At 37.2% G+C, this 19,811-nt stretch overlaps 2 protein-coding genes across 4 annotated transcripts; one reads left to right on the top strand and one right to left on the bottom strand.

The window, feature by feature from the left end:
* The first annotated feature begins 256 nt into the window (after positions 1-256).
* On the top strand, positions 257-14,834 carry LOC133783178 (uncharacterized). Of its 3 annotated transcripts, none has more exons than XM_062222723.1 (4): positions 257-361; positions 4,522-4,637; positions 6,375-6,534; positions 12,743-14,834. In XM_062222723.1, the coding sequence occupies exons 3-4, from the start codon at positions 6,506-6,508 to the stop codon at positions 14,454-14,456; spliced, it is 1,743 nt and encodes a 580-aa protein (XP_062078707.1). In that variant the 5' UTR covers positions 257-361; positions 4,522-4,637; positions 6,375-6,505; the 3' UTR covers positions 14,457-14,834. The 3 variants fall into 3 exon arrangements, with proteins under 3 accessions (XP_062078707.1, XP_062078706.1, XP_062078708.1); XM_062222722.1 differs by lacking the exon at positions 257-361 and adding an exon at positions 4,222-4,360; XM_062222724.1 differs by lacking the exons at positions 257-361; positions 4,522-4,637 and adding an exon at positions 5,954-6,234.
* A 905-nt stretch (positions 14,835-15,739) lies between these two features.
* LOC133785996 (uncharacterized) lies at positions 15,740-16,748 on the bottom strand. Its single transcript, XM_062225208.1, has 3 exons — positions 16,472-16,748; positions 15,951-16,313; positions 15,740-15,867 (listed from the first exon to the last, which is right to left on the bottom strand). The coding sequence occupies exons 1-3, from the start codon at positions 16,746-16,748 to the stop codon at positions 15,740-15,742; spliced, it is 768 nt and encodes a 255-aa protein (XP_062081192.1).
* Between the last annotated feature and the right edge of the window lie 3,063 nt (positions 16,749-19,811).

Raw genomic sequence — 19,811 nt, 5'->3', positions numbered from 1 at the left:
AAACCAACCCAACCAAACTTCCCGCCATGGAAGCTCAATCCAACAACAGCCCAACCTCCACCTCCACCACCTCCTCCTACTCAATCCCCATCTCCATCCTCATTCCCCATTGATTCTCTCCTCCAACACCTTCTACACCTTTCTTCGTCTCCAAAAACTCCTCACACTGTTAAACCTGTGAAGCCACATCATTTCAGCAATGCCCATTTGCGTTCTCTTAAACTTTCGGTTGATTCTACTCAGAAACAGCTTGAAAATGGCGGTTACGAAAAACCCACATCGGTTTTAGTCTCTCAGCTGGAGGAGGACGAAGAAGAAGGTCGTTTGGAAACTGGGTTCCTTGAGTTTCTCACAACAAAGGGTAAGATGCTGTTTAATTCGATTGTAGAGTTGCCTTTGGATGATTTGAATGGTTATTTTGATTCTGTAAAGGTTGAGTCGGTTGAGGTTGATTTGATTAGTCTGTTGAAAGCTTTGGACCTTTCTGGGAATTGGGAAAGATCCCTTTTGTTGTTTGAATGGGTTTTATCGAATTTGTGGCCTGCGAAAGTGAAACTTAATAGCCAGGTTATTGAACTCATGGTTAGGATTCTTGGTAGAGAATCACAGCATACAATTGCATCTAAGCTGTTTGATGAAATTTCTCTAGATGAATTCTCGCTTGATATTCGAGCTTACGCATATTCTCGTACTGGCAAGTACCAAAGAGCTCCTACTTCATGCATATTCAACTGCATCACATAAATTAGATAAGTAAGTCAAAAACAACAAAAGCTAGTTACTGAAAATTTTAGATAGCAATTTACAATCCTTTAGTCCCCAAAAATTAACTATTAGCCTCCCAATACTGCCTGGAATTTGGTATTCCTTTCAAAATTTTAGCATTCCCAACAATATATACACACTCAAACGCACATGAGAGCAGTAACCCACGAAGGACATGGCAACAAAAACAAACAATTTCCACCAATTTGATTTTTTTGAAGAAACCTCCATGCCAAAAATATATATGTTGCCAAAAAGAAAAGAAAAAAGTGGCTAAATCAAATTGCAGTAAGAACATATGGTTATGTGACTAATTTATGTTAGTGCTATTTTTCAATGTCAAAAATAATATTAGTTGTATGATATTTTGAATCTCCATCATAATGTGAATAACTCAATGAAATAAAATTTCTCTGTATATTATTTCCTTAAACAATGAGAACCAAACAAACTGTGATATCGAAGTCTCATACAGCAATGAAGCAAATTTTAATAAAGCATATAGGTACATTGCAGATGTAAAGGATGTTAATCAAAACATAAAACACTACAACATGGGTGATAATCTCATTAGAAATTGTAGCTTTTATAGTACTTTATTTTGCTTAAAACACAATAACCGACTGAAAAAATATCAAACAAACATATTGACAACAAGATTATTATCAACTTAATTTCTAGGAAAAGATACCCAAAATAACCAAATTTATAACAAACGTGTAAGAAACCTTGAACTACAATGTTGGATATTTCCTGAAACAAGAATTAAACCCCACCATGAAAAAAAAGTTACATTTATATATATGAAATGATCAAAGCATTTTGACGAACAAACATAATAGACCCAAAATTCTACCCATATCGGCAAACTCCATCAACAATCATCCTGTCAAAGATCACCATCACACACCTTAATATTCCATTCGCAAATATATGTAAACACATATCTCTATATACATTTTCATATATAGAAGAAAAAGTTGGTGGTGATCAGCTCAACATTAAGAAGAAGATTGAACTAAGCGACCCTAAGCAATCCATAGTCATAGAAGGTCGCTTAGTGTATTTTAACATTAACAAGAAAATTATACTGAGAGACCCTCAATTACACTAGTCGAATCTATGGGGTACATATGGTCTCTTAGTTTAATTTTAGTACTCATATAATTTTTTTGAATAGCATTGAAATCCAACAATGAAAATAAACTTAAAATTATAGTATTTTCAATTTTTTTAATTTTGTACATCAACAAAGTCAAAATCAAAATCATTCTAATCCACTAATAATCTTAATCATTCTATTTCATTAAACTCATAATCATAATGTTACTTGTTGATTTGATTTGATGAGGGCTGACAAAATGCAGTTGATTCCTCCATTGCTTCTATTATATTTTCTTCAAAACAAATAGATTAAAAGGGTAAGAGCACTTCTAATGGATGCTCTACTTTATCTTTTAAAATACTTCCCAAAAATATATATTTTTTCTATTTTACCTCTAAGTTTTACATTATACTATACATGAGCTTCTTTATATATTTCTCTACATCATTTAAATATTATATCTTTAAACATTTTATTAATTAAAGTAAAATAAAATAATTAAAAAAGAAACAGAAATAATAAATAATAAATATATACTAAATGAGAGAGAGAAAGCTTATAAAGAAAAATAATAATATTAAAATATTATATAAATGATATGTAGATATTATGTAAATGTAAATATGAATTAATTAGAGTTTGTGCATAGCTATTATAAATATATGTATAAAGGAGCTGATAGAAGATGTTTTTTGTGAGTTTTAACTAAATATTATAGAGAAAGTGTATTACAAAATACATCACCAAAACATATTTTTTTTATAATTTACCTCAAGATTTTATATTATACCATACACCAACTTCTCTATTTACTGGCTACATCATTTAAATATTATATTTTTTTAAAAATATTTTATTCATTTTAAGAAATAAAATAATTAAATATAATAGTATCATATCTCTATATATAATAAGTGTGTAGATAACGGAAATTCTTGGTTTTAACGGTTTTTATTTTTTAAAAGTTAACTTTAACAGAATATTCTTATATTTAACTGCAGTTTGTAAACACTTAAACTTAAATAAAATAAATAAATAATTAAAAAATTAAAGTAAGATATTTTTGAGATATTTTACCATGATAAATATTTAAAAATAATAAATAATTAAACAAAATAAAATATGATATTTTTGAGATATTTTATAATGATAATTATTTAAAAATAATAAAATCATATGTTTTATAATTTCAATAATATTTAATTAAACTTAAATTCACTTATTATAATAATAGTATATTAAACATATAATATAATCTAATGTGAATTAGCAACAAATTATTTTTTTTTAAAAAAACTAGCAAGAAACTTAAATTTAAAATTTACTTATAATATTTAATAACTACATTAAATATATAATATATAATCTATTGTTGTCACTTCCATATACTTTAACAAAAATTAGAACAAACATAAATTTAAACAAAAATAAATAAATTATTTAATTAAAATAACATATTTATTTCAAATTTAAATGACATTAATATAAATTTAATTAATAAATTTTATAAATAAAACAAAACAAACGTGCATATTGCACGTTGCTTGTTTCTGATATATATATATATATATATATATATATATATATATATATATATATATATATATATATATACACACACACACGATCGGCACAAAACATTCCCTTTTATGTTGTCATCTCTTTTTAAAATGTGGCTGGCTAAAGAGTGCAGAATTAGAGATAAGAAAGTAATGTAGAAATTAAGACAATAAAGAAATAAACAAGAGACAAGTTAAAAGAAATATGTACACCAAATTTCAAAAAAGGCAAAAGTAAAATGTCTAGATGATTCATCAACACACCTTTAGATCACATGATCATGATCATCTTCATCACATCACACGAGCCTTTGCTTTTGTAGCTGTAAGATTCTCACGTGCGACGAAACCCCGTTCACACTATATTATATATGGCAAGTTATATATATTTTTATATATAAAAATGAAGTGGTCAAAACTATAACTATACGTATGAAAGCGCCTAGTATATATATATATATATATATATAAAAAAGTTTATAAAAAAATAATAAAATATTTATAGCCGGTAGAATACTATTTATTTAGGTAAAATTTACATCTATGCATGAATGAGTGAAAGCCAAACTATTATAGAAATAAGTCAAAGAAAATAAATAACAGTAAATACATTGTGTTGTTGAGATGGTCGGAGCTCATCACCGGCAAAATAGAAAATGGTTGATGCTATAGTCTCTTCAATAGAGAACAAGAGACGTGAAAGAGGAGGAAGACAATGGGTTCCTCGTATTTAGGTTTTGTTATATGTATTAAGGTAATATTACTCTAATATTGATGAATGCCACATTATCAGATTTAAAAAAAATAAATAAATAAAAAATATATATAAAGGTCATCCATTTCGGCAAATTCCTCTTCTCACGCTAACCGGAGTTCTACTTCCTCTCCCTGCGAGACCGGCCCTCACCTCCATGGACGACGACAGAGGAAGGTAATTGCAACCCATTTTTTATTTTATGATTTTGATCTGTAAAAATATGATATGTATGTGTTTTATAGTTCTTTTGACATATTATTTTATATTTTCATGAAGTAGGTGATAGCTGTGATTTTATACATTTTTTCTAAGCTGCATTTCTTCTGGCAATGAAGGTCACCATTAGAGCCTCTTCCTCTTTGTACCAAGTTCCCCTTTGCTCTATCAATGGATGAGCCTCTTCTATTCTGAGAAATACCTCAAACCCACCAGCTGTTTCACTCATTCTCAGGTACACAAATTAGGCACCTTTACTGTATTTTTTAACATTCTGTTTTCATGTAGCTTGATACTAGTATTTCAGCAACAATCAAATTTTATTAGCTTTGATGCTTTATTTTTTTAGGTTATTAAGCTCATCGATGAGTTTTCTATCTTTGAGTATATGAGAAATAAAAATTATGTTTTTTGTTTTTTTAATATCCTCCATGTTTGCACCAAGCTCTGTTTAGTCAGCTTTTTTTAGTTGTACATTTACTTTCTGATTTTGTGTAGTTTAGTACTATTACTTCATGAATAACCAATTTCTAATAGCATCAAAAGTTTGCTGTGAACTAGTAATGATTTATTTTTATTTTCCCCCCAACATATGACTTAGTTATTAAGAGTTTGGGGTTTGGTATTTGGTGATTCATTAGAAAATTTGGAATATAAGTAGGCAGGTAGTTTTTTGGCTGGTTTTAACTTATGGCTACATCTCTTTCTAGATTCATTAATAATTGAATCTTGTAGGATAGACTTGTTAGGATATTGTTAGTAAGATTCTGTATTTTCTTTTTTGTATCTGCAACTTGCATCCAGATTTATTCATAGGAGGCATGGGGCTGGAGTGATATGATATTTTTTGTCTTTTTTAGATAAGTTTTAGATATGTGTTTCAATGATTCTATTCTGTTGACCTAGCATGAACACTTCTTTTCACTTTCCTTCAGGTGGTATTTTCTTCTTTTTATCTTTCTCCCTTTTATTCATTTGAGGAAATTGAAATTTAATGGTGCTATATTAGTCTTTAGACTGTTTTGGTACTGAAAACTGACGTGTTTTATTGTTTGAGGTTTCAAATGCTCTGATTTGAATTTGAACAGAAATTACTATTGAAAGTTATGAAAAATAGGAACTGCAAATGGAGGAAAATGATAAGAGCTTGTTTATGAAAAATAGGAAAACACTTATGCTGTTAGTTGTTGTTTTTGCAATGTTGTATTGGATCACAAATTGACGTTGAAGTCATTGAATTGTAAACCGAGAGACTAAGAATAATTGTTGTTTTAATATGTGTTTTGAGTCATCCAATATGTCTAATTTTCTCTGGAGCAGTAGCAATTTCATATTGAATTTTACAATTAGTTAAGAAAGTTGGTTAGTGGTTATGCAAAAGGGTGTATAAATTGATTTTGAAGTCTTAATCTTTGCTCCTGTTGTAAATATTTCTATTTAAGACTTTGATTTATGCAGTGTCTTAAATATTTAAACAAAACTTAAGTTTTAATATTTTCCCACTTTGAATTTGAATCCTTCTTGTGTTCTTTTTTTTTTTTTGATACCCAGGGTATCAGGGGCCCCACCCCCACTAATCCCTGGAGGCCCTGGTGCCAAGCGGTATTACCACCACTTCAACGATGCCACAAAGCCCGGAGGCGCACCAATTTTGATGATGCCACACTCCATTGGACCCGCCACATCGCTTCGGCCGGAGACTGCCCCAGTGGCCCATTACGGAGTATTGGCTCAGTGGGGATTCGAACCTGTGAGGAATTACCTCCTCAAGGTCGCCCTTACCAACTGAGCCGTGTGCATGAACTTGACAGTTCTGGCCCATTTCTAAATAGGTTCATTATTTCAATACATGAACTTGACAGAGTTGGTTAATTTTTCATTATAACTTTGGTCAATAAACTGGACTTTTTTTAGTTATGTGGTTTGTTTATGTCGCTTTATTCCAATTTTAGTTAAAGCCAAAATCTTTCAGGGTTACTTGAGGAAGTACTAGCTTTATTGTTTGTGGGCATTCTTGCTTGGGCATATCAAGCAATTCGACCTCCTCCCAAGATAGTGGCAAGCATAAACTTGTCTTTGTCCCTGGATTTGATTGTTGCAAGCATGACACTTGAGCCAAATACCTGTCTTCGGTACTTGTCTTCATCTCTCCTTTTATTCTATACTTATGTTTAATCTTTTTTGAAAATCTGAAAAGTTCATTTTCGTGTATCTGATGGAGTGATGGTGATTAAGAGAAATCTTGTTTCTGATAAGAGTTTTCGTCCTTTTAGATCTGAACTTTACATTTGAGGGTGAAGATTGAATAAGCCTTTGGTGGCTCTGAGTTGTGTTTTGTTGGATCACTCAGTTTGTTTGATACTTTTGATTTTGTGTTTGAGTTAGACAGTGTATTTAGATTGAATATAAATGTGTTCTTTTGTATTTATAAATATGATTTTGGTAAGAATCAACCTGTCAATTTTAAACAATACCGCAACAACAAGCCAGGGAACCAGAAAAAAAAAATGCACAGCCAAACAGAAACAGAAAATAGTCAGAATTCTCCTTCCATAAACTCTAGGATTCGAGAGCCTAGTCTCTCCAATTACTGTTTACAACTTCCACACCTCATTCTAACTTTTTGGGCCCCTTATATACTTAGGTACCCACTGAATAAACCTACACCCTTCCTTACATAATACTTGCCGTTATAACTACTTTCTCAGTCCCCAAACTACCCTTTCTCAGCTCTACTCTAACGTTTTCTAGCATAGACAAAGGTCAATGGTGGCCTATCAATACCGCCCGCTAGGAGTTTCACCTTGTCCTCAAGGTGAAATGTCGGAAATTGGTCCTGAATCACACCAAAGTCCTCCCATGTTGCTTCAAAATCTGGTAAGTGACGCCACTTAATCAACGCCTGGGGAGCTTCCTTATGTGAACCTGGCCGAACTTCCAGAACTGATTCGGGCTCCAGCATCCACTCTAAATCAGCCGTGAGACCTGCTGGAAGAACTGTTGCTTGCTGGTTTGGACCCAAGGCCTTCCGAAGGAGAGAGACGTGGAAAACTGGATGAATGGCAGCGGTGCTTGGTAAGTCCAAGCGGTAAGCAGCAGCCCCAATTCGTGCAGTCACTTTAAAAGGCCCAAAATACCGAGGCGCCAACTTCTCATTAACGCGTTTAGCTACTGTGCGCTGCCTATATGGTCTCAACTTCACATACACCATCTACCCCACGTCATAATGAACATCCCGCCGTTTCTTATCCGCTTGTTGCTTCATTTTCTGTTGTGCCCGCTGTAAATTATGTTTTAACAGTTCCAAAACAGCATCTCTTTCCGTCAAATTCTGCTCCACTTCCGCGACTTTAGTGCTGTTATACTCAAATCTAATCAATGGTGGAGGGTCCCGATGGTAGACAGCTCTAAAAGGAGTCATTCCCGCTGCCGAATGAAAGGAAGTATTGTACCAATACTCATCCCAAGGTAGCCACTTCACCCATTGGCTGGGTTTAGTGCTCACAAAACAGCGGAGGTATGTTTCCACACAACGATTCACCACTTCCGTTTGGCCATCGGATTGTGGGTGATAAGCGGTGCTTTGCTTGAGTGCTGTTCCTTGGAGTTTAAACAACTCTTTCCAAAATAAACTCAAGAAGATTTTATCTCTATCGGAGACAATGGACCGCGGAATGCCATGAAGTTTCACCACCTCGCGCACAAAGACAGCCGCTATTGATGCTGCTGAATAAGGATGTCTCAACTGAATAAAATGTCCATACTTGCTCAAACGGTCGACTACCACCAATATAGAATCAAACCCATTTGATGTGGGCAGCCCCTTAATGAAATCCATGGAAATATCTTCCCAAAATTGTTCCGGAATGGACAAAGGTTGCAACAACCCAGCAGGAGATTGAGCCAAATATTTGCTTTGTTGACACACCGAACATTCCATAACAAATTTCTGCACATCCTTCCTCATTCCTTTCCAATACAAGTCAGCGGCTAGTCTTTGAAATGTCTTAAAAACTCCTGAATGACCCCCCACTTTGCTGCCATGGTACTCTTGCAATAGCAATGGTATAAATGGTGAAGAGGATGGCAAAACCAGCCGCCCCTTCAACTTGAGACAGCCTTGAAATAAAGAAAATCCCCCACTCGGCTTGCCCATGGATAACTCCTTTATGATTCCAGCCAACGTTGGGTCGCTTGCAACATGTGCTTGTAAGTCCAGAATAGAAATGAGGTTTGGAACCGAAATGGCAGCGAGGATGGGCTCCCCATGGAGTCTTGATAACGCGTTGGCAGCCTTGTTTTCTAACTCGGGTCGGTATTGGATATCAAAGTCATATCCAAGTAACTTTGTGAGCCACTTTTGATGTTCTAACGCCACCAGCCGTTGTTCCAACAGAAATTTCAAACTTTTTTGGTCAGTCCGCACCAAAAACTTCCTTCCAAGTAAATATGGGCGCCATTTAAGCACCGCCAACACTATGGCCATTAATTCCCTTTCATACACCGACTTAAGCTTATCTCTGGCTGATAATACCTTGCTGAAATACGCTATTGGCTGTCCTTGTTGCATTAAAACAGCCCCCAATCCCACGCCTGAAGCATCCGCCTCCACCACAAAAGGTTCCGCAAAGTTGGGCAGCGCCAAAACAGGGGCAGAACTCATGGCTTCCTTAAGCCGATTAAAAGCATCTTGGGCTTCCGTTGACCACCCAAACGCGTCTTTTCTCAGCTGGTCTATCAAAGGCCTTGCAATACCTCCAAACCCACGCACATACTTACGGTAATAGCCAGTCAAACCCAAAAATCCTCTAAGTTCGCGGACTGATTGTGGGGTTGGCCACTCTTTCATTGCTGAAATCTTGCTTGGGTCGGCTGAAACACCCTTGGCTGAAATTATATGACCCAAATATTCCACCCTCTCTTATGCGAACAAACATTTCTTGTGATTGGCATACAATTGGTGAGTTAATAAGCGGTCCAAAACCAAGCTGAGATGGTGCATGTGCTCCTCCAATGATCTGCTATACACCAAAATATCATAAAAAAAAACCAGAACAAACTTGCGTAAATAGTCGCGAAAAACCTCATTCATAAGGGCTTGAAATGTGGTTGGGGCATTGGTCAACCCAAATGGCATGACTAGAAATTCATAGTGTCCGTCATGGGTGCGAAAAGCAGTCTTCTCCACATCCTTGGCAGCCAATCTAATTTGGTGATAACCCGACTTTAAATCCAGCTTTGAAAACACTTGGGCTCCATAGAGTTCGTCTAACAACTCATCAATCACGGGGATGGGAAATTTATCAGCCACCGTCTCCCTATTCAACGCCCTATAATCCACGCAAAAACGCCAACTCCCATCTTTCTTTTTCACTAGAAGGACCGGGCTCGAAAACGGACTTGTACTTGGGCGAATAATACCCGCTTGTAGCATCTCTAAGACCAGCCGTTCAATCTCATTTTTTTGCACCTGAGCATAGCGATACGGCCTCACCGAAACAGGCTGCGACCCGGGCTTAAGTGTGATGACATGCTCCCTAGCTCGGCTAGGAGGGAGACCCGACGATGACTGAAATACTTGCTGGAATTTCTGTAAAACAGAGTTAATGGCTGCTGGAATTTCAGGAATGGCCGTCTCTTCCTCTGTAATTAACGCCCCAAAGTGAACCCAAAACCCTTGGGCTTCCCGTTCTACCGAACAAATCATGGCTTTCAATGTAATGGGCGACTTACACAAACTTGGGTCTCCTTGTAATGTTATCCAAGTTCCTGCCATTTCAAACTTCATGATCATTGTACGCCAATTCACTTGCATATTGCCCAGCGTTTCCAGCCATTTAATCCCCAAAATTACATCAGCTCCTCCCAATTCCAGCGGAAGAAAGTCCGTCACCACCCGCAAAGCTCCCAAATCAAGCTCAACTTGTGCACATATTCCTTCCGTCCGCACTTTCCCACCGGTGCCTAACAACACCCCATAACACGTAGTTGCTGTAATCGGTATCCCTGTAGCCGATACAACGTCCATAGAAATAAAATTATGGGCCGCGCCGCTGTCGATGAGTATCGTTGCTGGTTGTTGTCCAATATGGCCAGCCAACTTCATTGTATGGGCGGATGAAATGCCCACCAAGGAATTGAGGGACAAGGTTGCCAAAGTTTCTTCGCCGGCTGTAAGTTCCTCTGAATCTGGCGAAGGTGGCGGGGAGTCATCTGTGTTCGCATTATCCTCTTCATCTGACAATAAAAGGACCTGTAATGCTCGCTGTTCGCACTCATGACCGCGAAAAAATTTCTTATCGCACTTGAAGCAAATACCCTACGTGCGCTTGTCTTGGTATTCGGCTTCTGTAAGCCGTCGGAACTGCTGTGTTTTGGGTGGTTGACCGGCGACGGAACTGGGAACGGTCGTGCGTATAGGCGGTGACGAGGGCGGCGCACTTGAGGCTGGGTGTTCGTACGCGTGCGGCTGAGGCACACGGTAAGCAGACTGGTTTAGGGCTTGTTTCAAATGGGCTGGAAATGACTGAGCTGATTTAGTCGAACTGGGCCGAAACCCTAGGCCCAAATGCGCAACTAGTTTCCTTCTTCAACCCTCTGTGCTGTATCCATGATTTGGGCTAACCCAATGGGTTGCAGAATATGCAGAGCAGCTTTTATCTCATCCTTCAGACCTCTCATGAAGCTGCCTTCCAAAATATGCTCAGGGATATCTGGAACACGTGAAGCAAGGACCTCCCAACGCACCCGATAATCCTTGACTGTGGACGTTTGGATGATCGACAGAAGCTCCTCAGACAATGACCCAATCGGTGCCGCACGGAATCGCAGTAAAATCAGCCATTTCAGCGTTGCCCAGGAAGTGATCGGCCTTCTCTGATTTTCCCATTGGAACCACGTTAAGGCATCTCCATCGAGTCCGATGATTGCCGTCTCCAACATTTGTGGCTCCGTCAAATGCATCAATAAGAAATATCTCTCTGTTCTGTAAACCCAACTGTCGGGGTTATCCTCGGAAAACAGCGGAAGCTCCATTCGAGGTGGCCGATAATCATGGCCGAAGGTCTGGCCCGCAAACGGCGGCTCCGATGATGGCTGCTGTTGATCGTGAGGCTGGCTGGAAGGTTCCCTAATGATCGGGGGTGTGGGGGAAAAATTCTGGCCGCCTGGTGAATGCTCCTCCTCCATCGTGCGTCGCTGCCTGTCGGATTCCATGGTCATAGAGCCCCCCGTCGGCTTCCCCGATGCCTGTAACAGCTGAGCCAAATGTGCCACTAAGAAATCCATCTTCTTCTCCATAGCCGGCAGCCTAAGAACCTCTGTCTTCATCGATTCCAGCTCTTTGGGAACGTGCTGAAATTCAATTCTGAAGCCATCCAATTCCTTCCTAACTTCCGACTGCAACAACTCCATTCTCTCCTCCAATACTTCCGTTTGCAGATCTTTTTTCGGCCCCATGAGATCGAATGCTCTGATACCACTTTGGTAAGAATCAACCTGTCAATTTCAAACAATACCGCAACAAGCCAGGGAACCAGAAAAAAAAAATGCACAGCCAAACAGAAATAGAAAATAGTCAGAATTCTCCTTCCATAAACTCTAGGATTCGAGAGCCTAGTCTCTCCAATTACTGTTTACAACTTCCACACCTCATTCTAACTTTTTGGGCCCCTTATATACTTAGGTACCCACTGAATAAACCTACACCCTCCCTTACATAATACTTGCCGTTATAACTACTTTCTCAGTCCCCAAACTACCCTTTCTCAGCTCTACTCTAACGTCTTCTAGCATAGACAAAGGTCAATGGTGGCCTATCAGATTTTAGGAAAGAAATGTAATTTTGTATTGTTAAATATGATGGCATGGGCAAATATTTATATAGATACAAACACGTGCAATATGCACGTTTGCTTATTTATAGAATTTATTAATTATTTTTTATTAAATAATTTATTTATTTTTGTTTAAGTTTATGTTTGTTCTAGTTTTTGAATTTGGGAGTGACAACAAGAGATCATATATTATGTGTTTAATGTAATATTGAATATTATAAGTGGATTTTAAATTTAAGTTTCTTGTTAGTTTTTTTAAGAAAAACAGTTTGTTGTTAATTCACAGTAGATTATATTATATGAATAATATGATATTATTTTAATAAATGAGTTTAAGTTTAAGATACCACGTGTTGCTAATTTTTTTTCTGTAAAAAAAACATACACTGTAAAATCTATTAAAAGTTCCGTCTAAAGCTAGAAAGAAAAATCAGTTATTAGCTACACATTTGATATATTACCATTGTACGTAGTAATTTATATATTGTTTCTTATTTTGTTGTAGATGTTCGGGTAAGATGGAGGGTCATCGTGGTACCCGCGAAGATTGTACTATCATTGAGGTTGATGACAAAGTATCAAAGTCAGATATAGATAAGGAGTTTTTAAAAGAACTTGAAGAGGGAGAACCTGTAACTAAACCCAGCTCCTCTGGTGAGAGGTATAATGACATTAAGATAGGTTGGCTTCCACAAATTTTGCAGAAAGATTATCGAAATTATGTAGATCAGTACTGTTACCCAAAGGAGTTGCCAATCGGTCCTGTTTATTATGAGCATAAGAATGAAACCCAGTCTGGTGACCAGCGCCCAAAGGACAAATATGAATCATGTGTAGAAAAGTTCCACGCAAAGAGGGACCTGAAGGTTAAATTGGCAAGAAAATTAATACCATCAATTCCCGGGAAGGGGGAAACATTACTTAATGCAATCAAGAAGCATATCAAGGAATTGAGAACTTCGATTCATGATTGTACAATTGATGATGATGTACTGGCCAGGTTTCTTTTCTTAGATGGGTGTGCTATAGTACAGTTCATACGAAGCTATTATCAAAATGAACTAGAAGAGTTTGGAATTGATAATAAGCAAGCAATATCGATCCAGGAGGACTTGTTCCTTCTTCAAAACCAAATCCCATTCCGAGTCATTGTGCTGTTGCTGCACTGTATGCCGACGGTAACATCTTCGAAACTGAAAGAGGATATTGTCTATTTCCTTCACATCAACAATATCATGAAGAAGGACTCACTAACCTCCAGGTACATCAGAAAACAATCTGACATAATTTTTGATAAAGAAAATAAAAATCTTCACCTTCTTAATCATCTCCACTCGTTAATCAAATCAAAGGGCAAAATGGTACATGGGCACAAGACTCAATATCGTTGTTTACAATGTCTCGGCAAATGCTTCAAATATTGCCTCTCTTGTTTACACAAGACTCAATATCACTCTTTACGATGTTTCGACAAATGGTTCAAATATTGCCTCTTTTGTTTACAGAAGATTCAATCTAGTTGTTTACGATGTTTCGGAAAATGGTGCAAATATTGCCTATTTTGTTTTTGCTGCCTCCTGGGTTGTTGCAGGTTTGAAGTCACATGTCTCCCATCTTGGCGCTCACGCCCACGCCCACGCCCAATACCAGTTCCTTTTTTTAATACAAAGAGGAACTTTCGCAGTGCACAGGAGCTTAAATCAGCTGGGATAGAGTTTAAGCCAAGTGGTGCTGATATAGCTTATAGTAGTAAATGTTTTAACTTCAAAGGGCATCTTAAAATTCCTCCATTGACTGTGGATGAATGGACGAAATCTAAGCTGATGAATCTTGTCGCCTACGAGATGTGTCTTGGTGATGTTAGTTCTTATATCGTTACTTCATATGTAAAACTTATGGATTTTCTCATTGATAAAGAAGAAGATGTTAAGGAGCTAAGGGCGTCAAGAGTACTTTGGAACCATCTCAGCTGTGATAAAGATGTGGTCGATCTGTTCAATGATATGGGGTCTGAATGCTTTAAGCCACCCAAGGACTATTATTTTGATGTCATGGAAGAAATGGAAAATCATTGCCAGAGAAAGTGTGCGATTTGGATGGCCCAAGTCTATCAGACCCATTTCAGAAGCCCCTGGACTATGGTTGCTCTTTCGGCTGCTATAATAGCTCTTTTGTTGACTGCCATTCAAACATGGTACGCAATCAACCCAAATAAGTAGTTCAAAAACTAAACGTAATGGACTCTAAATTTTCGTTTTATAGTTATAAATGGGTGTGGCTTTTGCCTGAATTTTGTTGTGTGCATATATGTAGTTCTACATATATATGCTGTGTTGGAGAAGCTTAATGATAAGCCAGCTACTATGCATGATTGTCAGTTATTTATTACTACTAATTAGTTTTCTTCTTCCTTTTTGGTTTTCCTATTTAATGAACTCTTAAATCAAAGCTATTCCAGTCAATGTGCATGCATGTAATAATCCTGTTGTATATGAGGAGAACATAATAATTTGTCTAGGAATATCATATATGGAATTCGTTTATGGCATCTTTCGATTAAAATGATAAAGAAGCACAAAACTTTTGTGTGTATTTTATTTGATTCCATCACGTACAGAAGTAGTGTTATGCTTGAAAATAATGGGTGTATATATGTATATGAAGGGTCTGTTTGTTTGAGTTCTTTGTCATTTCTTTCTTGATTATCTATGTCATTTTTCTCTATTAGCGGAAGTAACAAACCAAAGTTACCTTCAAACTTTCTGCAGTAAATCATGTTAAACCATAATTACACTTTGTATTACTGTTAATTACATTTCCTTTTCTGTTTTAGCTTTATATACTCTGTACTGGCCCTGTGCCTTATTCAAGGAATATAAACATTTTCACACTGTTCCTTCTGACATGGTATGAGCGTTGTAACGACTCTCTTCATGGCGTCCGAAGTATGTACAGGGTCCACACCACAACATGATGACCAACCTCAAAATAACCAGCCACAAACGATACCCACACCATCAATAGCAGCTCCAAATTCTTCTACCCCTTCATCTTCCCCTTCTCTTACCCATACCCAAATTATCTCTAATTTTCCATCTGTTAGCCAAACACTTACAATCAAGCTTGATGAATCCAACTATCTTGTGTGCAAGGTTTAAAAAAATATTTTTAAGCCTCAAGGCGTTTTCTTTTTGTTAGGCAAAACGTAAGCCTTGAGGCGCAAGCCTGAAATTTCTAATAGAAAATATATTTAGATACATAAAATATCATGATAATAACCCAAAGTTATATAGAGCATAAAATAAAGCATGCAATGTCTCGTAAAACTCAAACATAGCATAAAATGTCTCATAAAACTCAAACATAAAATTGTCTAAAATTATAATTTAAAGATATAAGTTTTGTTTCTAGAGCTAGAATTCTAGATTCTAGTTATCCTATAACAAACTTGAGTAGTAGATGGTGAATGTAATTTAGAAATCGTCTTCCAACTCATCATTGCTTAAAGGATCTTCCGAGAAATCGTTATCACCATCAATACCCTCTTTCTCTCATCATCACCATCTTCATTATCACCATCAATACCCTCCCATACATCTTCATCCAAGCCTAATACCCTCTTTCTTTTCCCTAAAATAGAAAAAATAATTAAAAATAAGTCAACAATTAATTATTATAGCCTAAATTAAGACAAAAAATTAGAGTTTATGAACCTGCTCTTGAACTAGATTTCGGAGCAGTTCTATTGTTTTGGTTCAATTGAGTCAATCCCCATCCTCTAAGATCAACTCCAAGATCCTCATCATCTGACGGCATCTCATCAATCAACAACGCATCATCCTCATTTGATTGAGATTTCAACTTCAAATGTCTATCATTCAATCTTTTATTATACATTATATATACCAAAGAATTCATTCTTAGGGTAGGCAACCGATTTCTTCTTTTTGTATGAACTTGATTGAAAGTGCTCCAATTTCGCTCACATCCTGATGATGAGCAAGTAAGACCCAATACTTTAATTGCAAACTTTTGTAACTCCGGAGTGCCATCCCCAAATTGAATCCACCATTCCACTAAAAATTTAAATTAAAAGGACAATTATTTTAGTATAATACAACAATAACCTAATAAAAATAGAGTTGAGACTTTTAATTACCAGGAGATCGTTTTTCAAATGTTTGTTTGGCTTGGGTGAATTCAAAAAATCATTCTTTGTTGCGAAAAGTGCTACGTAGGAGGTCCGCTTTCTCTTTATCTTTAGGATTTGGTATAAGCTTGTCCATACAACGGAACAAACCCAACTTGATCTCAGGATGACTGGAAATTCCTGGTGCATAATGACAATGGGGATTCAAAAAGTATGCGGCGACATGCAAATGTCGATGTAATTGAGATTCCCATTTGACATCTATGATATCCCATATCTCCTTGTAATCTTTTTCTTGTCCACCTAAGGTATGTGCTATCTTTTCCTTGGCTGAATCCATGGCATTATAGAGGAAACCCATAGCTGGTTCCTTATCACCATTAACTAACCTCAACACTTCAACCAAAGGTTTTGTGGTCTGAATAGCATAAATCACTTGGCCAAAAATGCTTGTCCTTCAAAACTATTTTTTTGCTTTCCCTTTCGGTTTAGATGCCCAAGCACAACTTGTCCACTCTTCGGAAGTAAACATAGCCTCCAAAGGTTGCTTTACTTGATAAATGCTTTGCAATGTCAAAAATGTTGTTCCAAATCTTGTAGCAGCAGGCCTTAGAATATCCCTTTTGGCAAACTTTCTCAATTTGCTCACTCTTATGTTGTGGTAAGTCTCCAATTTTTTCAAGCATCAAATTAAGACAATGTGCATCACATGGAGTCCAATAGAGATGCTTTCTTTTCTCCATCAATAATGTGTCAGCCGCTTTGTAAGCACTTACATTGTCAGTAACCACTTGAATAACAAGATGTTCTCCAATTTCTTCAACAACATCTTGAACAACATGTTGGCATCTTTAATGTATGAAGAGGCATCGATACTTTTCAAAAATACACTGCCACTAGGATTATTGACCAAGGTATTGATAATATCTCTATTTCTAATGTCCGACCACCCATCAGACATAATTGAAACTCCAGATTGTGGCCATGTCTTCTTAATATCCCCAACTATAGCATCAGTAGTCTTTAGCTCTTCTTTTAATATCCAAGTCCTAAGCTCATACATACTAGGAAACTTCAATCCCCGACCATAATTACCAATAGAACGACACATGTTAATGAAAGAAGGACTATTGGCCAAATAAAAAGGTAGGGCATTCTCATAAAAACATCTCCCAATGTCCATACAAACATTATTACGCATTTCCTTTTCATTTTTTGGAGTTACACGTGTTTGTTCAGCGGCTGTCCTATCTTTAAAACCCCCATCACCACCACCCACATTTGCCATAAATCTATCCATTGGCCCTCGTACACCTCTCCTAGATGTGGGAGCATTTTGTGGACATTCTTTCTTAAAATAAGAGCCCGTCTCAACCATTTCTTCAAATTTCATTTGTGAAATATGTTTTTTCAACGAACCTTGTTTCAAGTACTCAATAAATTCATTCTCAACTTCATCGGGCACTTCCCTATATGGTGCAACATTCTTCCTAGTATGTGCAAGGTGGTCTTTCAATCTCTTGACACCTCCCTTGATAATCTTTTTGCAATATTTGCATTCAAGATAAACATAGTTTTTCTTATTCCCTCCTACTCCCACATCAACCTCAGTACTATGCTTCCAAGCGGGGTCTTTTCTATTTGAGTGACTCCCTCCACTAGTATTACCACCACTACTACTAACTCCTCCAACAACACTTTTATTTGAGCTTCTAACCATTTTACCATCTACAAATAACAAGAAATAACAAAATAAATAAACATCTAAGTTCTGACCATTAAATAATAAAAAGACTAATAAGTTTTATTAAGAAACTACCTAACAAAGAAGGTTCGACTGGCTGGGATTGCTGGACCTTGTTCTTGCTCTGCTGTCTTGGCTGAAGAAGAAAAATAGAAGAAGAGAAGTGGTGGGGCACTTAGGGTTTTAAGTTTTATTTGAATTGGGCTTTATTTGTTTTTATTTTTATTTTTAAGTGGATTGGGCCTTATTTGTTTTTGTATTTATTAAGTGATTAAGCCCTTTAAAAAATGGGCCTAAACTGATTAAATAAAAAGTCTTAATTTTGGGCTTTAAAAATTGGGCCAAAAAGCCCAAATTTCATTTAACACACAGAGGCTTAAGCCTCACTACTACCCTGAGGCGTACCAAACAACCAACGCCTCTCTTCATAGAGGCGTACGCCTCTTTCCCTCCTGCCAGGGCTTAAGCCCTAAAACGTTTTCTGACCGCCTCAAATTGAGGCGCGCCTCAAGAACGCTTTTTTAAACCATGCTTGTGTGGAAGATGTAGATGCAAAACATCATTATAGCCAATGGGCTCGAGGGATACATAGACGGGACAGTGAGCTGCCCTGCTCAATTTCTTGAGGGTTCTCCCCCTCAAGTTAACCTAGAATTTATTTCTTGGCACAGGCTCAACAGGTTGATTATGACCTGGCTCTATGCCTCACTATCCGACGGAATGCTGGGCCAGATAGTCAACTTCACCACTACAGCCGAGATCTGGTCTTCTCTGGCGCAAATCTACACAACCCCTTCTTTTTCTTCTATTTCTTCTTCACTCGATGACCCTTCTATTCATACTCCCTCTTATTCCTCTTGTTCTTCATCATCTTGTTCGTCTCCCACAATCCCTTTGTAGGTAGAATTGCACGGTCTACATGATACTGCCACTGCCCCTTTTAATTTGCATTCTATGGTTACTCGTGCTAAAGCGGGCATCCACAAGCCCCGTTTATTTTACAGTGTGGCTGCAGGTACTCCAGTTGAACCATCCAACTTTCATGAGGCTAACAAGCATTAAGAGTGCCAGCTCGCTATGCAATCAATATTTGATGCTCTTCAATCTCTAGGCACTTGGACTCTCGTCCCTCCACCACCCATTGCAAAGTTGTTGGCTGTAAATGGGTGTACCACATCAAAATAAATGTGGATGGTTTTGTTGACCGTTACAAGGCCCGCGTAGTGGCCAAAGGATATCACCAAACCCCGGGTTTGGATTTCTATGAAACTTTCAGCCCTGTGATGAAGCCAACCACCATCAGACTGGTTCTCTCTCTTGCTGTCCCGTTGCACTGGCCTATCCGCTAGCTTCATATTCAAAATGCATTTCTCCATGGAGACTTTTCTGAGACTGTTTATATGTCACAACACCAAGGATTCATCGATGCTTCTCTCCCCACTCATGTTTGCACGCTATCCAAGTCACTTTATGGACTTAAACAGTCCCCTCGTGCGTGGTTTCTTAAGCTTAGCATGACTCTTCTTGATTGGGGTTTTATTGCCTCCAAAGTTGATTGCTCCATGTTCATTTATAAGACAACCATTGTCATGCTTATTCTTCTAGTGTATGTGGACGACATCCTTCTCACAGGTTCATGATCTTCTACAATTTCACGCTTACTTATTTGAATTCCAAGTT

Source organism: Humulus lupulus, chromosome 6, assembly GCF_963169125.1.
Source record: "Humulus lupulus chromosome 6, drHumLupu1.1, whole genome shotgun sequence".
Taxonomy (NCBI): Eukaryota; Viridiplantae; Streptophyta; class Magnoliopsida; order Rosales; family Cannabaceae; genus Humulus; species Humulus lupulus.
Note: the sequence above shows the minus strand (reverse complement) of the source record. Positions and strands in the feature narration are given on the sequence as shown.